Genomic DNA, 16,943 nt, shown 5'->3' with positions numbered 1-16,943 from the left:
TTAACTTCTATAAGCTTTTGGATGGGATGAGAAAGAAAGGAGTTTTTCCTTCTCATCCCGTCTGATAACTCTCCCCTGACCCAGGATTCGGGTGAGTTTTCTGAACTATACCCCTTTCCCTAAATCTCTTCAGTCCTTTTCCTTCACCCCTCCTCCTCCTCCTTCAACTCTTCTGTCAGGAGGAGGAGCCACTGGCTCCAAAAGCTTGTAGAAGTTAAATCCTTTTGTGTGTGTGTTCCCGTGCCACTGCTTGGTTAGTAAATTTTTTATCTACCCATTTACATTATATTATCAATAATTGATTGTTTTTGTTGTTATACTTTGTTCACTGTGTGTTATAACCTGAGTACATACAATAAGTGAAACACACCTTCAGCTAAGAGAAGAGGATAAAGTAGATTTTTCAGCAATTATTTGTGCATAATTCTTGGTCTTGGTCATTTTACTCACTGCAAGTTTTTAACACGACAATCATTGTTAATATCAGAGCTTAAGTTGAAAAAGACAGAAATTTATTGGGTGTTGTTGCAAAATGTAGCATTATTGTTGAATCAATAATTCTGTCTGATGAAATATGTTCTTTGTCAGCTTCAACTCCTCACTGAGGTGATACATGCTGAGTTTACAGAGAGAGAGAGAGAGAGAGAGAGAGAGAGAGAGAGAGAGAGAGGGGGGGGGGGGGGCTAAAGTAAAAATGTCTTATGTGAAACATAAGAGTTAAAACCAGGGTGTATCTTGAATAACTGTACAAGTACAGTACTTGGTAGCTTGCTGCTATAAACACTGTATGCTGCCAAGAAGGAATGGGGTGACAGTGACAGCAAACTGTCCAGATTGCATCTTGAGGCCTTCTAAACCTTCTTCAGCAATGGTGTATTCTGACTGAATCCTCTTTGTACATTCAAAACATTACCAGTATTGCATTTACTGCCACAGTTTCCTCCAGAATATTTAAAAGCAATCCCCCTGACGATACGCTGGGAACTGAAAAATTCAGATTTTGTGATAGATGCAAATACAGATGCTAATTCTGCCTCAGAAAACAAAAACATGAAATTACCCAATAGACGCTGTTTCATAGTAAATTGTGCCCAGATGAAATATTTTATCAGAAATAAAGCTATTTCAAAATATGTTCTGCATATAAATACTGAAAATATAACAAATGTTCAGTTACTTGTACTGCACATCACCTGACTAAGCCTAGTTTGGAAAGTAATGTGTATAAGAACATGTTTTTAAAAAAAAAGTGCACAAATGTAATGATGTGTCAGTACACTCGATGCTCTGGTGACATGCCATCTGCGAGTGGTTGACCGATCTGTACAAGACACACATCCTGTAATGCAACGTAGTACTCAGCTGTGGGACCTAGCATCTTAGAACAAAGAAACACCCATGTTTTCTTGTTAGCTCAAGTACAAAAGTTGGTATAAGGCAGAAATTTTTAACATGGCGGTTTTAGGTGGTGGGTGTTTCAAACTGTGGTTGCGTCAAATATCTACATCTACATCGATGCTCTACAAGTGACCATTAGGTGTGTGGCGGAGGGTATCCTGTACCAGTACTTATCATGTCCCCTCCTGTTCCATTAGCAAATAGTGAGAGGGAAAAATAACTGACTGTCTGCCTCCGTATGAGCCCTAATTTCTTGTATCTTATCTTCGTGGTCCTTATGCACAATGTACGTTAGAAGCAGTAGAATCATTCGGCAGTCAGCTTGAAATGCCGGTTTGCTGAATTTTCTTGATAGTGTTCCCCGAAAAGAACGCTGCCTTCCCTCCAGGGATTCCCATTTTGTTGATCCTAGCAGTAACAAATCTAGCAGCCCTCCTCCGAGTTGCTTAGATGTCTTCCTTCCTGGTACAGTTCCAAAACACTTGAGCAGTACTCAGTGTCCAATATGCGGTCTCCTTTACAGGTGAACCACTCTTTCCTAAAATTCTCACAACAAACCGAAGTAAACCATTTGTCTACCCTACCACAGTTTTCATATGCTCGTTCCACCTCACTCAGTTTGCAACATTACCCCCAGATATTTAAATGACTTGACTGTGTCAAGCTGGACACTAGTAATACTACATCTGAACATTACAGGTTTGTTCTTGCTACTTATCTGCATTAACTTACATTTTTCCACATTCAGTCTCAGGACTGAAGACCACAACAACAGCAACGGTGTCAAACTGGTCTCCCATTTGAGGAAATGTGTTTGTCCTCAGGCTGAATGTTGAGAAATAAATATGTAGAAATGAAAGATAAAAATGCAGAATGTTAATAACATTTGCTTTATTTAAAAATCTGTGTTTTTACATAAACAATTTTGAGGCATAACTTTTCAGTATACCCTCATATGGCTTCTGTGATGGCTGTATCAGTACCCTGTTGCAAAACTTTAATACCTTCAAAGCTTGTCCTAATAGTCAGATCAACAATAGGAGCAACTTTCCGATAACAGCAAAATCCATTACCTCGATCAGTGTACAAAAGATCTAAGCTGTTCAGCAACACTGAGGCTTTCAGGATGTTGCATACATAATGCTAGTAATAAGAGTGCAGTAATCCACTACAAGTGCAAGAGACATGCTTCCTGACGCATCAACAATTTCTTGCAGGGTACAAAAAATGGCAGATGAATACGATGTGGCTATGGTACCTCAAGGGTTGCATGACATGGAAGATTGTGCTTGTGTATGTACAACTGACAGGTCAACAAATGCATACACTAAAAAACGGATTATTTGACTACGCATTCAGTCTCGTGAGAGCTGATGTGGAAATACTGTGTCCTGTTTGTTGCAGAGTTCCCAACTGATATGGAGAAAAGTGATACAGATATACGAGAGCAAACTGAAACTAATGTGAACAAGTCAGGGATATTTACAATGCACGAGTAAAGGGTTGTGTTTGTTACTGATTAGGGCATAACTGTCAAAAGACACTTGGAAAATATTGTCGCCTTCCACGCAACAACCATTACCTTTGCACTATCCCATGTCACACCCTTGATAATGAATAGTTGCTGCAGTAGCATGAATTGCTGACGTTAATACACTTATTTGGGAACTGAAATTACCAGATACCTGACAAATTAATTCAGTTTCTCAAAGTATTTCAAGAGACTACCAAGGTTATGAAGTTGACAATGGTTCAATGTTGAGGTTGCTGGGGACATGGGTGTACAAGCACTGGGGACATGGGTGTACAAGTTACAGTGACACTATGCTGAGAATGTAGTGGAGAATGAGGTAAATGCTCATACATGAAGAGAAGCATTTACAAACACATATAATTTAAATTTTTGCTTAAATATTTTGAGCACCCAGAATGGGGTAATAGATCTTATTTATAGAACATGGTGTGTAGGCAGAGCAAGGAAATAATCTTTGAAAGGTCTTCCAAGATACTTCAAATTTTCGTTATGTTCTTGACACTGTCTCCCAAAGTAATATGAACTTATATTAGGAAATCATGAACGGTGTCAAAGTACTCAATTTGACTGGAATTTAAAGAGGTTTTTAATAAACAATTTGATACAGTCTTGCAAAGTACAAGAGTTTGTGATTCGTCCCTGAAGTATCTAAACATTTGATTTTTAAGAACATATCTGCCAAATAAGACAAAAGCTGAAGAGACACTTTGCCATGGGAAAGGTGTAGCTGATGAGAAAAAGACAATATGAGAACTGTTCTGCCATGAGATGTAATACTTCCATGCGTGTCAATAAAAAGTTATAAATATATGCCATTTCATCATCATACAGATTGCAAGAATTTGGTAATTTGTTGGAGTATCTTTAACAAAATTATCTTTTTTTAACTGTATCACAAGATTGAGAGTTTTCTCACACACATTTACCGATAAGCTGGTTTAATGTTTAGAAGCAACAGAGGGGATTTAAGGAATCATCTCGTTGCTGATGAACACCCATCAGTTAATTTAATATAGGATTGGAGGTGAAATGCTGTGTCAGTAAATATTGTGCAAAGTAAAAAGCTGCTTCAAAATCGGCCACTGAGATTTCGTTTTGCACCCACAAAGAGAAACACTAGGTGGGCATGTGACAATGTGCAGCCAAGCCACACTCAGGCCCTGGAGGGGCAAGGAAATACTTTCCTTCTTTTCCTTCTCATCCTGTTTGGTAAGTCTCCTCTTATCTGGGCAACTTTTCTGAACTCTCCCTATTTCCTAAACATCATCAGTCCTCTTCCTTCACCCATCTTCCTCTTCAACCCTTCTGCCAGAAGAAGAAGCCACCAGTTCCAAAGGCTTGCAAATTTCAGTACCTTTATATGAGGTGTGATCCAAAAGTAATGAGAATTTTTATTTTTCTTAAAGAATCTTTATTCATTCATCAATATCAACTTAGTACCCTTCAAAGTAGTCCCCCTCAGATAATATACACTTGTGCCAGCGCTTTTTCCAAACCTGGAAGCACTTCTGGAACTCACTTTTAGTTATGGTGCTCAGCTCCATTAGTGATTCTGTTTTTATCTCATCAATGGTGGAAAAATCATGTCCTTTCATAGTTCTCTTCAGCCTCGGGAACAGAACGAAGTCACAGGGTGCCATGTCCGTTGAATATGGTGGCTGAGTCAACATAACTGTTTTGTTTTCTGCCAAAAATAATGAACAAACATCGATGTGTGAGCAGGAGCATTATTGCGATGCAAATTCCATGAATGATTTTGCCACAATTCTGGTCGTTTTCTTCAGATTGCTTCATGCAAATGGTGCATAACTTCCATGTAGTATTTCTTATTGACCTTACAACCATAAGGCAGGAACTCATTATACACTATCTCACTGTAGCAAAAGAAAACAATGAGAAGAACCTTCAAATGTGATCGAACTAGTCAAATATGTTTCAGTGTTGGCTCTTCAGGCAGTTTCCATTGGGATATTTGGGTCTTGATTTCAACTTCATACCAATACGCACCTGTTATAACCTTCTTTAGAAGTTCTGGATCACTGTCAGTTTCATCCAGCAACTCCTGATTGATGTCTAAGCAACATCATTTTTGGTCAAAATTCAACAATTACGAAACGAACTTTGCTGTTACATGTTTCATGCCCAAAACACCAGAAAAAATTGCTTGGTATGAGCCACAGGATACGCCGACATCGCCAGTAACCTCTCTAATTCAGTGATTTTCCAGAACCATTTTCTTTACTTCTTCCAAACTGTCATCAGTAATCGATGTGCTACGATGTCCAGCACAGTCATCACCTTCAACGTCTTCTCAACCCTTTTTCTTACAGCAGATGCGCCAAAAGCCACAGTCAGCATTTCGAATGTGGTGCTGCACTTCATTCCAGTTTTCATGCAAAATTTAATGCAAATTCTTCACTTCATCTTTTCTGTCAGCAAAATTCACCGAGCATTGAAATCGTGTGTAACTTTTTCAACTGTCAACAACAAAATAAATAATAAAAACAGCTGAAAGTGCAAACATACATTAGGAACATATGTACCAGCAAGAAGCTAAAAATTTTTTGAGAACTGGGTATGTAAAGCCCATGAAATCAAAAAAATCTGCTTACTTTTTGATTAAACCTCGGATGTGTTTTCTCTTGGTTCCACTTGGTGAGTAGACTTTTTATCTGTCCTACTACATTGTAGGTGGTGGCGGGTAGTGTTTAACGTCCCGTCGACAATGAGGTCATTAGAGACGGAGCGCAAGCTTGGGTTAGGGAAGGATTGGGAAGGAAATCGGCCGTACCCTTTCAAAGGAACCATCCCAGCATTTGTCTGAAACGATTTAGGGAAATCACGGAAAACCTAAATCAGGATGGTCGGAGACGGGATTGAACTACTACATTGTATTTTCAAAACCTGATTACTTTCATTGATATATTAACCACATTATTTAACTGAAGGCCAATCATAAGATTTGATTTGTGGAAACACTACATAATTCTATTGGTTATATTTGACCCACAACGTTAAAACAGAATCATGGTTTTACTTATCACTAATCTATTCTCCTACAAGTATCATATACCATCCTATATTTTCCGGTATTGTGAATTTCTTTTTCAGATTCATCCAGTAAAATATGCTTCTTTACATTTTTCATTGCATGATAAGGTCAGCAACTCTTAAAGTTCTGAAAGAAGTTGTTACAATTTTTTAAAAACCATATAATTCTAAAAAGTTTACATAATTTTTGGATTTTAACGTAAATCCATTTTTTCTTACACATCAACTGCAATTTCAGCCAAAATCGCGGTTAGACAGTGCTCCTTGGCCACATCATGTCTAGAGGTAATTTTTGCCTTTTTAACTTGAGCAGTATCAAGTAATTGCAAGTGCATGCTGAGTGTTTTTTAGGGCTCTTCAATTGTCAGTACAATTATTTGTACTTCAAAATCTTTGATTTCATGATCAAATCAATAGCTGTCTTTTTTTTAATGTTTTATCAGAAAATTATAAGTGATTTTCAATTTCTTATTGAACTTTTTGAGATAATGTTGCAAACTGGAGCTCCATTAATAAAACTCATAGGACAAATAAACGTATCTGTTTTATAAAATTTTATCTGGGCTTATGCCTGAGGGCGGAGTGATTCGACGGTGGAGTGTTGATTTTTCTCTTCTTGTCTGGAGAAAAATGTGCTTTGTGCTATCATCATCTTGAGTTCAGGAACAAGTTTTTTGAATTGGATCCCTGTTAATATGACGAACGAGATTTTTTCAAAAATATTTTCAGTTTCTCCAACATATTCCCCATTACGCACTATAACTATTGGATTACCTTCAAGATTGGGACTTTCCGGTTCATAAGCTTGAAGTTTTAAAGTTGGTAATGATGTTCCTTTCATTTACCCTTTTGAACCTGAATACAATTCACCAACAGTGCTTTCTTCACATTTACAGTGAGATTACCTTTCTGGAACTTGCTATTTCACCTCCTGTACTAATAAATATGGCTTCAGTAAATATTTTTTTTTAATATCAATCTCATCCAAAGCCATTGTTTAAAAGTTTATTTTGTCAGATAGCAAAGTTCAGTTCACTACTTTAACTAGAAAATTATGGAAAGGCTGATTCAATTCACATTCCTTCCACTCACACTACTGACACTACTGTACAACTTATGTAAGTAGCCCCACACCTCCATCCACATAGGTTTTGTAGGGACTGAAGTTCTCCACATATCTGTTATCCGTGGACTTTTCATAACTTCATGGAAGTCACTCGTGTACTTCACAAAGTCAATTCCTTTGCAGAATTATTAAGAGATACTGGAAAAAATATTATCATGGTGAATTTTCAATGGGACATTTTATGTTATTACTGAATTTAAAACAAGTTTTCTGTCTTAAACACTTTTAATAAGTTTCATTTGGTTCTAATGGCTCTGAGCACTATGGGACTTATCATCTATGGTCATCAGTCCCCTAGAACTTAGAACTACTTAAACCTAACTAACCTACGGACATCACACAACACCCAGTCATCACGAGGCGGAGAAATAAGTTTCATTTCCTTGCAAGCAATGACACAAGCAAATTAAAAAAAAAAAAAAATTACCATTGTTTTGAAAATCTTGAAGTACTACCTACGGAACAGTCTTTCATCTCCACCTACATACATGCTCCGCAAGCAACCGTATGGAGTGTGGCTGAGGATACCCTGTACCAATAATAGTAATTTCCTTTCCTGTTCCATTCACAAATAAAAAGAGAGAAAAGTGACTACCTATATGCCTCTGTATGAGCCCTAATCTCTCATATCTTACCTTCAAGGTCCTTATGCAAAATGGCAGCAGTAGAATCCTTCTGCACTTAGCCTCAAATGCCAGTTCACTGAATTTTCTCAATAATGCTCTTCAAAAAGAATATCGCCTTCCATCCAGTGATTGCCATCTGAGTTCCCAAAGGATCTCCGTAATACTTGTGTATTGTTTGAACCTACTGGTAACAAATCTAGCAGCACCCATCTTAACTGCTTTGTCATCTTCCTTTAATCTAACCTGGTGCAGATCCCAAACATTCAAGCAGTATTCAACAATAAGTCGCAAGTGTCCTCCATGTGGTCCCCTTTACAGATGAATCACACTTTACTAAAATTCTCCCAATAAACCAAAGTCATCCATTCACCTCCCCTACTACAATCCTTACAGGGTCATTCTATTTTAATTGCTCTGCAACATTATGCTGAGATATTTAATCAACATTACTGTGTTAAGTAGCACAATGCTAATGCTGTACTTGAATATTATAGGTTTGTTTTTCCTATTCATTGCATTAACTCACATTTTTCCACAATTAGGGCTAGCTGCCATTCATCACACAAGTAGAAATTTTGTCTATGTCATCTTGTATCCTCCTACAGTCACTCAACAATGACACCTTTCCATACAGCATCAACAGCAAAAAGCCGCAACAGACTGCTGCTTACCATGTCCCCCTGACAATACCATCATCTCTGATGAACACTTGCCACTGAGGGCACATATTGGGTTCTGTTACTTAAGAAGTCTCCGAGCCACTCACATACTTGGGAACCTATTCTGGTATGCTTGTACCTTTGTTAACAGTTGGCAGTGTGACACTGCGTCAAATGCTTTGATCTCGTGTGAGAAAAGAGCAAACAGAGTTCTGCACAAGCAAAGCTTTCTAAAAACACGCTGATTTATGGGTGGAACTTTTTCCCTCGCATGGAAATTTATTATATTCGAACTGAGAATATGTTCAAGGATTTGATGTTATAGATATTGGCCTATAGTTTAGCAGATCCTTTCTTTCTTATGTACAAGAGTCACTAGTACTTTTTGCCAGTCACTTGGGACTTTGTGTTGGGTGAGAGATTCGCAATAAATGCAAGCTCTAAGAGGCCAATACTGTAAAGTACTCTTTGAAAACCAAATTGGGGAGCCATCAAGACCTGGCAGTTTATTTGCTTTCAACAGTTTCAGCTGCTTTTCTACATCAGCAATGCTTATTACTATGTCCTACATATGGGGGAGTCTGCAAGGTGGTCAAACGACGGCATGTTTGTACAAATTCTCCTGCGTGGACAATTGATTAAATATGAAATTTAAAACCCTGGCTTTATTTTTGCTATCTTTTTTGTGCTGTGATGCTAAGGAATGTCAGCACAGCCAGCTACCAGCAAGACCATTGCACAGCATTAGTTATGGCTCATCTTCTACCAGCAGGAGCTTTGACAGCGGAAGATTGCTTCTACTGCCAGGAAGGTCACCTTTCACTGCAAAGCCAACAGGCGGTGGTCACAGCACCAGTGCCACACCAGCAAATTGCACTAGTAGTGTCCAAAAAAGGTCACTAGTAGTGCAGAATTATTTCCTACCACCAGATCATGTGCTGCAAATAGTTGCTGTGTATCCTGCCATCTGTGGCTATATAGGCAGACACACTACCCATAGTGAGCCAGTTCCATTACAGCCAGTGGACTGGGCTGTGTGCCAAGTACATTAGTACCACTCAAATCAGGGAATCACTCTCGATGTGCCATCAGCTCTTGCAGTGCTTCGAGAATTTCGGAGTAAATTCTAGAACCACTCTACCTTCCACCAAAATATTTTAGAGGTGAGGGGGAGAAAGGAATATGCCCTAATGTGCATCGCCTATTTGTATGTGCAGGTCAAAAAACAGTTACGAGAAAAAGCTGGACCCAGCAACCGAACAGCAGCAGACAAGTACCTGATGTACAGTCCACAGAGTTTCCGTGTACGGGCAGAGAAGAACAAGAAAATTCTGTGCTCTTTAGTGTCTGTGTTGATCGTAAAAAGACTAATGAACAATTGAATATAGATTTCTATATACATCGATGATTTGAATATAATAGAGGGAAACATTCCACGTGGGAAAAATATATCTAAAAAGAAAGATGATGAGACTTACCAAACAAAAGCACTGGCAGGTCGATAGACACACAAACATACACACAAAATTCAAGCTTTCGCAACCAACGGTTGCCTCATCAGGAAAGAGGGAAGGAGAGGGAAAGACAAAAGGACTTGGGTTTTAAGGGAGAGGGTAAGGAGTCATTCCAATCCCGGGAGCGGAAAGCCTTACCTTAGGGGGAAAAAAGGACAGGTATACACTCGCACACACACACATATCCATCCGCATATACACAGACACAAGCAGACATTTGTAACAAACTTTTTTTAAGATAGTTATTTGTTATGGAACTTTCAAACTGTGAACAAATTTCCATGTTTTGTTAAAACGCTACATGGGCTTCTTTTGTCGAAGTGTTCCCAGTTGACGAATACTTCCCTTTGGAATTTGTGTCTTCGCAAATCATTCCATTAAATTTTTCAAAATAATCATTAGAGTAATGTACAGAAATGCAAGTAATGAAAATATCAAAAACAGTAACAAAAAAGTATGGCAGGTAACAATGGGTCGCTGCCAGCTTTAAGCCTACTATGTTGTTCTTATTCTTAAGTTGAACTTTTTCCTTTACTTCCTTGATGAATTTCTTTATATGGGTGTGTTTTTTTTAACTTGAGACAACTAAGTACCTTGAAAACAATGAGTTATGTAGAAAAAATGTTCTAGGTTAAAAGTTAATATTAATAAAGGGGATATAGGTCTATGCTACAACTGTCCATCCCTCCTGCCCACGCCTCTTGGTGGGCAGTGTCAACCTTATATTTTCAAATGGATCCCCCCCCACTAATTTTTACTGTATATTCAGATTATACACAAAAAAATATGTATGGTTTACTCAAACCATTGTTTACATTAGTGATAGATGACACTGTAATTGAAAATATTAAGTGTGCCTGTTTTTGCGATAAAAAGTCAACACATCTGATTCTACAATTCATTTACATGTAAATGTAAACCGTTGTGTTGTAACAATTGATATTTATGTTCAACATCAATTTTAGTGTTGCAAATTTGATTGTACAATATGGTCCACTGTTTCAATGTTTGGTTAGAAACTGTGATCCAGGAACGATGACATGGATGTGATAGTTGTCCGTTCCCATCGGGATGCTTGTTTTTGGTGAGTTTCCTTCCCTCGCACCATTGGGGTGCTAGATTTCAGCGAGCATCAATGGCAGGTGTGCCTGTCACAATCCCTCCATGGACATTTTATCTTAGTATGAGGGTTGTGGTTTGTATTCTGCCAGTAGCCGCATAGCGGCAAAAGCAAGAGTTATGGCAGTTGGACGGAAAAACACACACTGATAGTAGCGTTTGAGGGCAGTCATCGAAGTCAAGCATTCCAATGGTCTGAGGACTCACCACAATCAACCCCATATGCAACAGAAAACTACATTATGATACGTGTATCTTATTCGCAAAAATGTTAATGTCTAGTCATATTACTTGTAGTGCACAATCACATTTGCAATACTCAAGTAATGTTTAAACATCAATATCAGCCATTAGAGCACAAAGGTTTACATTCACATTGTAAATTAAACATAGAAGCAAATGCATTGGTTCTCAACTGCAAAAATAGGCACAATTGATATCTGTCAATTACAGGGCTGACTACTACAAATGGGAAACAATGATTTGGGTAAATTGTACGCATTTTTCTGGCGTAGAATCTGAACATGCAATACATAAGGGGCGTTCCCATTTTAAAATACAAGGTTGACTTTGCACACGCAGGAGGGTTGGTTAGGAGGTGGTCAGTCGTAGTGCCGACATATGTTCCCTTTATTAATATTACCTTTTCACACAGAACATTATTTTCGTACATTACTTAGTTGCTCACGTTAAAACAAACACCCTGTATATGGGCTGATTGGCATTGCTTTTGATTACACACTAATTGTGCTGTAACAATGACCGTGACATTCCACACAAAATATTTCTCAAAATGACATTCTGCCTGTTGAAATAATAAATATTAGGAACACAAAGTTAAAAAATCTATAGGAGTTATATTTTCTAAGTGTACTGGTGGTAGATTTTGCAGCTATCATAACCAAGACCCCAACACAATGGAGATCAGACAGCAGTTTCCCATAAGCTACAATTTTGTAACTTACAGGGTCTTGCCTCTTCTGCCTCCCTTGGAAACCACACTGGTATCACTGTTAATGTGTTGTACTGTGCTGTGCTGTGCTGTGCTCCACTGTGTTTGACAAAAATCTGTTGGAAAATGCTTCAAATTGCCATCATTGTAACATAATATTAATATATTTTGTTATGAATGATGACCAGCATTTCAAAATGGGCATGCTTCACCTTCCTTTTGGGATGACTCCAAACTAATTGTTCTCCAAAGCAGAACCTCACTGTGTAATTTCTAACAAATATGTAAGGAAAGTTCTGGCAGAAATTAAATAATTTAGGAGTGAAGAACACCACTCACCAAATAGCAGAAGTGTGAACAGGTACACACAAAGGAAGAAGAACACTTTCTAGTTTTTAGAATAAATCCTTTAATGAGCTGAAACACTCTCTCTCTCTCTCTCTCTCTCTCTCTCTCACACACACACACACACACACACACACACACACACACACACACACACACACAACCTGTGCCACTATGTTATGCTGGCTGGATACACAATGCCAGGATTGCATTTTGGGAGGTGAACTAGTGTGCAGTGGGGGTTGTGTTACGTTAGAGAGATAGAGAGAGGCAGGCAACAAGTATGCTGGCTAGGAAAGTGGGTTGAAGGGGTGGCAGATGCCTAGGCTAGACACATGACACAAGGGCACCAAAGCTGAGGAAGTGTGGCACATGATTAAGATGACACGGAGGTTTGAATAGAGAAGAGGGGGGGAGGGGGGGGGGGCAAGACTGTCAAAACGCAATCCCAGCACTGTGGGCCCAGCTAGCACAATGTAGGGACACAGGTGTGTCGGTGAGTGGTCTCCTTTATTCCTAAATTATTTAATTTCCAACAAAGTTGTTTAATATATCTACTTCAGTCAATTAACTGTTAAATTCTCAAAGTCATTCAGAATACCCAGAGATTATATTCACTATATCAGGTAAACCAATTTTTCTAACTTGTCCAAATCACCCAAACTGTTCACCTTATAAGAAAATAAATTCAGACACCAGTGCAACATAAATATTGCTAGTGCAGTTACTTTCCCCTCTCACATATATTTGAAAACAACTTGCTCTACCTGTATCTGAACAATGCATTGACGCATGCATCATTGTAAGCACAAAATATTTTATAACAGCTAAATGGGATAGGGTAGAATGCACCCTAAAAGCTAGCAAGTTTTCTTCCTATTTTTGTCACATTAATTACACTGATCAGACCATCAATAACATTTTAAATGATCCCAGACAGAAATGTAGAGAGGACCAAGTCTCAAAATCTCCCGATGAGAATTAAGCAAATCACTTCTAGGATACCTATTTTGCTAAGGTATTTTCACCATACATAAAACAAATATCTTATGAGTCCCTACATCCCATGTGCTTTTTCTGAAATTGTAGGGTTAAATATTATCAGTACTGACATGTTGAATAATAGGGTCTCCTGCTGGTTGCTTGCTTTGTTCTTGTACAATATTTTGATGGCTTGACTCACTGTCAGTCTTAGAGGGCACCTGAAGAAGACAGCGAGTCAAGCCACTGATATATTTTGCGAGAACAACGCAAACAGCTGACAGAAAACATGATTATTCAACATGTCAACATAAAACTGGAAAAGCCTGAAGAATTATATGATCAATACTATTTATCTCTATTTTCATTCCTACAATGAACAAAAAATTAGTTTAGTCATTACTGAAAAGTGAGCAACATGAAGCCTCACTCTTGCACAATCACAGTACACAACTGTGCAGAGAAACTGACAATCTGGCACTCACATTGACAGGAACAGTGTGCCATTATTGAGGAAAACTACAACTGATTCTATGGAAAAAAAGGAAGTATGGCTCAGGTATAATAATGAGTTGATGGTGAAGTTGTCCGAGCTGTCGTACATACATCACAACACACAAGTTATGCATCAGAACACTACTTAAAAATTTATAATTTCAGGGAAGCAATCAGAGAGAGAGAGAGAGAGAGAGAGAGAGAGAGAATATTTAGCTTTGTTACCTGTGTAAAATTTCATTAGACAAGATGGCAGGTGCACTTGTGAAATAGGATGTGCCATGACACGATCATGCAGAGTTTCAGTTCTTGACTGCACATTAGGATTTATCACGAACAGAACTTCAATAATTTTGGCTATTAGATAAGGATTCCTGATAAATTGTGGGCAACACACAGCTACCAACAACCATGAGATTAGGTTATTTTCCATGCAGTCAGCAACGACACCTGGCATAAATCTGGAATAATAAAATCATTTTCATTTGTATCAATTAAAGTGAAAAAATGCAAAGCTCTAGCTCTAATTCATAAAAGTAGTTTTCTTTTGTGATGAAAATATTTGCAATTGATTTCCCAGTCATTACAAAATGATCCTCATACAAAGTATACTGAGATATGGAAGGGAAAAAATATGAGGCAACACAAGTGTTTTCCAAAAGTAAAAGGGTGTGTGTGTGTGTGTGTGTGTGTGTGTGTGTGTGTGTGTGTGTGTGTGCGTGATCATTTCTGAACCAAATCCAATCCAAACTATTAAAAACAATCTTTAATGGCATTTTGTATCTGTTAAATGTTGAGCTAACCCAGAAGAAAGTCTTGAATTGTCAACTAATTACTGAACAATTACAATATAAATTAAAGAGGTATGGTTGAGATGAATGATTATTTTAAAAATTACAACTGATGATATCAAAGCTTGTTAGCTACGTCAATAAATTTTGAACTTTTGACTAACACATTTCGAATGCTAATTCAACAGTGTTATTGGGGTAACGTCATATTAAACATGAGTAAAGATTTCATGAATCACTCCCAACACAAGCTAGTGTTGAAGAGCAAATGGTAAACTCCAAACACATGGTTTGAAATTAGTAATGTATATATGGCACCTATTGTATAATTAACAGTAGGGAGTTTGAGGCTTATGAGCAGAAGCATTTAGTTTGTGTATGCAAACAGTTTTTAAAGACTCAACTACACTCCAAAGATGTTTTTTTAAGCAGTTCTAATGCTAGGTGGCAAATTGTTAGAAAGTAATTTATAATTATTTTCCTTTCTACAAATTCAGAGAACAGAATAATACCTGTCCCAATATATGAAAATATTAACATGGAATTTAATTATATTTATTAAATTTATTATACATCAACATTTAGAATTAGCACAACTAAAAATGATATCCCAACAAACACTTACACAGGTAAATAATTGTCTTTTTTATCCAAGTCATACATCTAAGGTGGAACTTCCACATCTTGTTTATTTTCTAGTATTCAAAGGATTTATCAGTCATTAAGTATTTTATTGCCTACCTGTGTGTAGTGCAGTTGTGTTAGTGTCATTGTCAATGCTTATACAGCAGCTTATATTTTTGATTTTGTTTGTGTAACAATATTATCACCATCTACAAGACACCTATGTCCATTTTCTTTTCCTTTTTTTATTCTTCTATAATTTTAATTTCAGTGGTGTAGCCTTCAACTGAAGTGAAACTGTTACATAGCTGATCTGTTGTTTCAGCCTCTAACAGTTTTTCTGTTACTCTCAAACTGATTACTTAGGAGATTCTGTATGTGGTTATATTAAAATTCTGCATAATTGAAAATGGATGTGAATTAAGGCTTACTGTGTGTGGGAACAGATCACAGCTTGGAAGGAGCTAAAAGCTGAGTTGGTGCAATCAACACATACAGGCTGCAGCATACATAGGGCACCACTGGTGAAAGCAATGGTACTGGTAGTGTGTCTGGAGTCCCTCCTAACTTCTTGTTGATGCATCTCTGCAAGCTACTCTATTCTGTGTGAGCTTCATCATCTCTGAATAACAGCTGCAGCCTCCATCCTTCTGAATTTGCTTACTGTATTCATCTCTTGGTCACTCTAAGATTTTTACTCCCCGCACTACACTCCAATACTAAACTGGTGATCCCTTGATGTCTCAGAGGTCAAGTTGTGCCACAATTTTCTTGTTTCCTCAATTCTATTCAGTACCTCCTCATTAGTTACATAGTCTACCCATCTATCTTTAACATTATTCTGTAGAATCACATTTCGAAAGCTGCTACTCTCTTTTTGTCCAAAAAGTTTATCGTTCATGTTTCACTTCCATACATGGCTATGATCCAGACAAATACTTTCAGAAAGGACTTCCTGACTCTTCAATCTACACTGAAGCACCAAAGACACTGGTATAGGCATGTGTATTCAAATTCAGAGATACATAAACAGACAGAATACGGTGCTGTGGTTGGCAGTGCCCACATAAGGCAACAAGTGTCTGGCACAGTTGTTAGATCAGTTACTGCTCCTAAAATGACAGGTTATCTAAATTTAAGTGAGTCTGAATGTGGTGTTATAGTTGACGCATGAGCAATAGGACACAGCATCTACAAGATAGCGATGAAGTAGAGATTTTTCCCGTATGACCATTTCACGAATGTACCAGAATATCAGAACTCCAGTAAAACATCAAATGTCAGACATCGCTGCGGCCAGGAAAAGATCCTGCAAGAACGGGACCAATGACAACTGAAGAGAATCGTTAAATTTGACAGAAGTGCAACCCTTCCGCAAATTTCAATGCTGGGCCATCAACAAGTGACAGCGTGCAAACCATTCAACGAACTATCATCGACATCAGCTTTCAGAGATGAAGGCTAACTCGTGTACCCTTGAAAATTGCACGACACAAAGCTTTACATCTCGCCTGGGCCTTCAACACCGACATTGGACTGTTGATGAGTGGAAACATGTTGCTGGTCAGATGAGTCTCGTTTCAAATTGTATTGAGCAGATAGACGTGTACGGGGATCCATGGATCCTGTATGTCAGCAGGGGACTGTTCAAGTTGGTGTAGGCTCTGTAATGGTGTGGTACATGTGCAGATTGAGTGATATGAGAGTCCTGATATATGTCCAGACATG

The 16,943-nt window shown here is 38.0% G+C and overlaps 1 protein-coding gene across 1 annotated transcript in view; it reads right to left on the bottom strand.

Moving 5' to 3' along the window:
* Positions 1–16,943, bottom strand: part of LOC126161816 (ubiquitin conjugation factor E4 B) — a 288,976-nt gene that overhangs the window by 137,701 nt on the left and 134,332 nt on the right. Inside the window, exon 14 of the mRNA XM_049917917.1 lies at positions 14,026–14,261. Coding sequence (XP_049773874.1) covers positions 14,026–14,261 — 236 coding nt within the window. The remainder of the gene's footprint in view (positions 1–14,025; positions 14,262–16,943) is intronic.

The sequence above is a fragment of the Schistocerca cancellata genome, chromosome 2 (genome assembly GCF_023864275.1).
Source record: "Schistocerca cancellata isolate TAMUIC-IGC-003103 chromosome 2, iqSchCanc2.1, whole genome shotgun sequence".
Classification (NCBI taxonomy): domain Eukaryota; kingdom Metazoa; phylum Arthropoda; class Insecta; order Orthoptera; family Acrididae; genus Schistocerca; species Schistocerca cancellata.
Note: the sequence above shows the minus strand (reverse complement) of the source record. Positions and strands in the feature narration are given on the sequence as shown.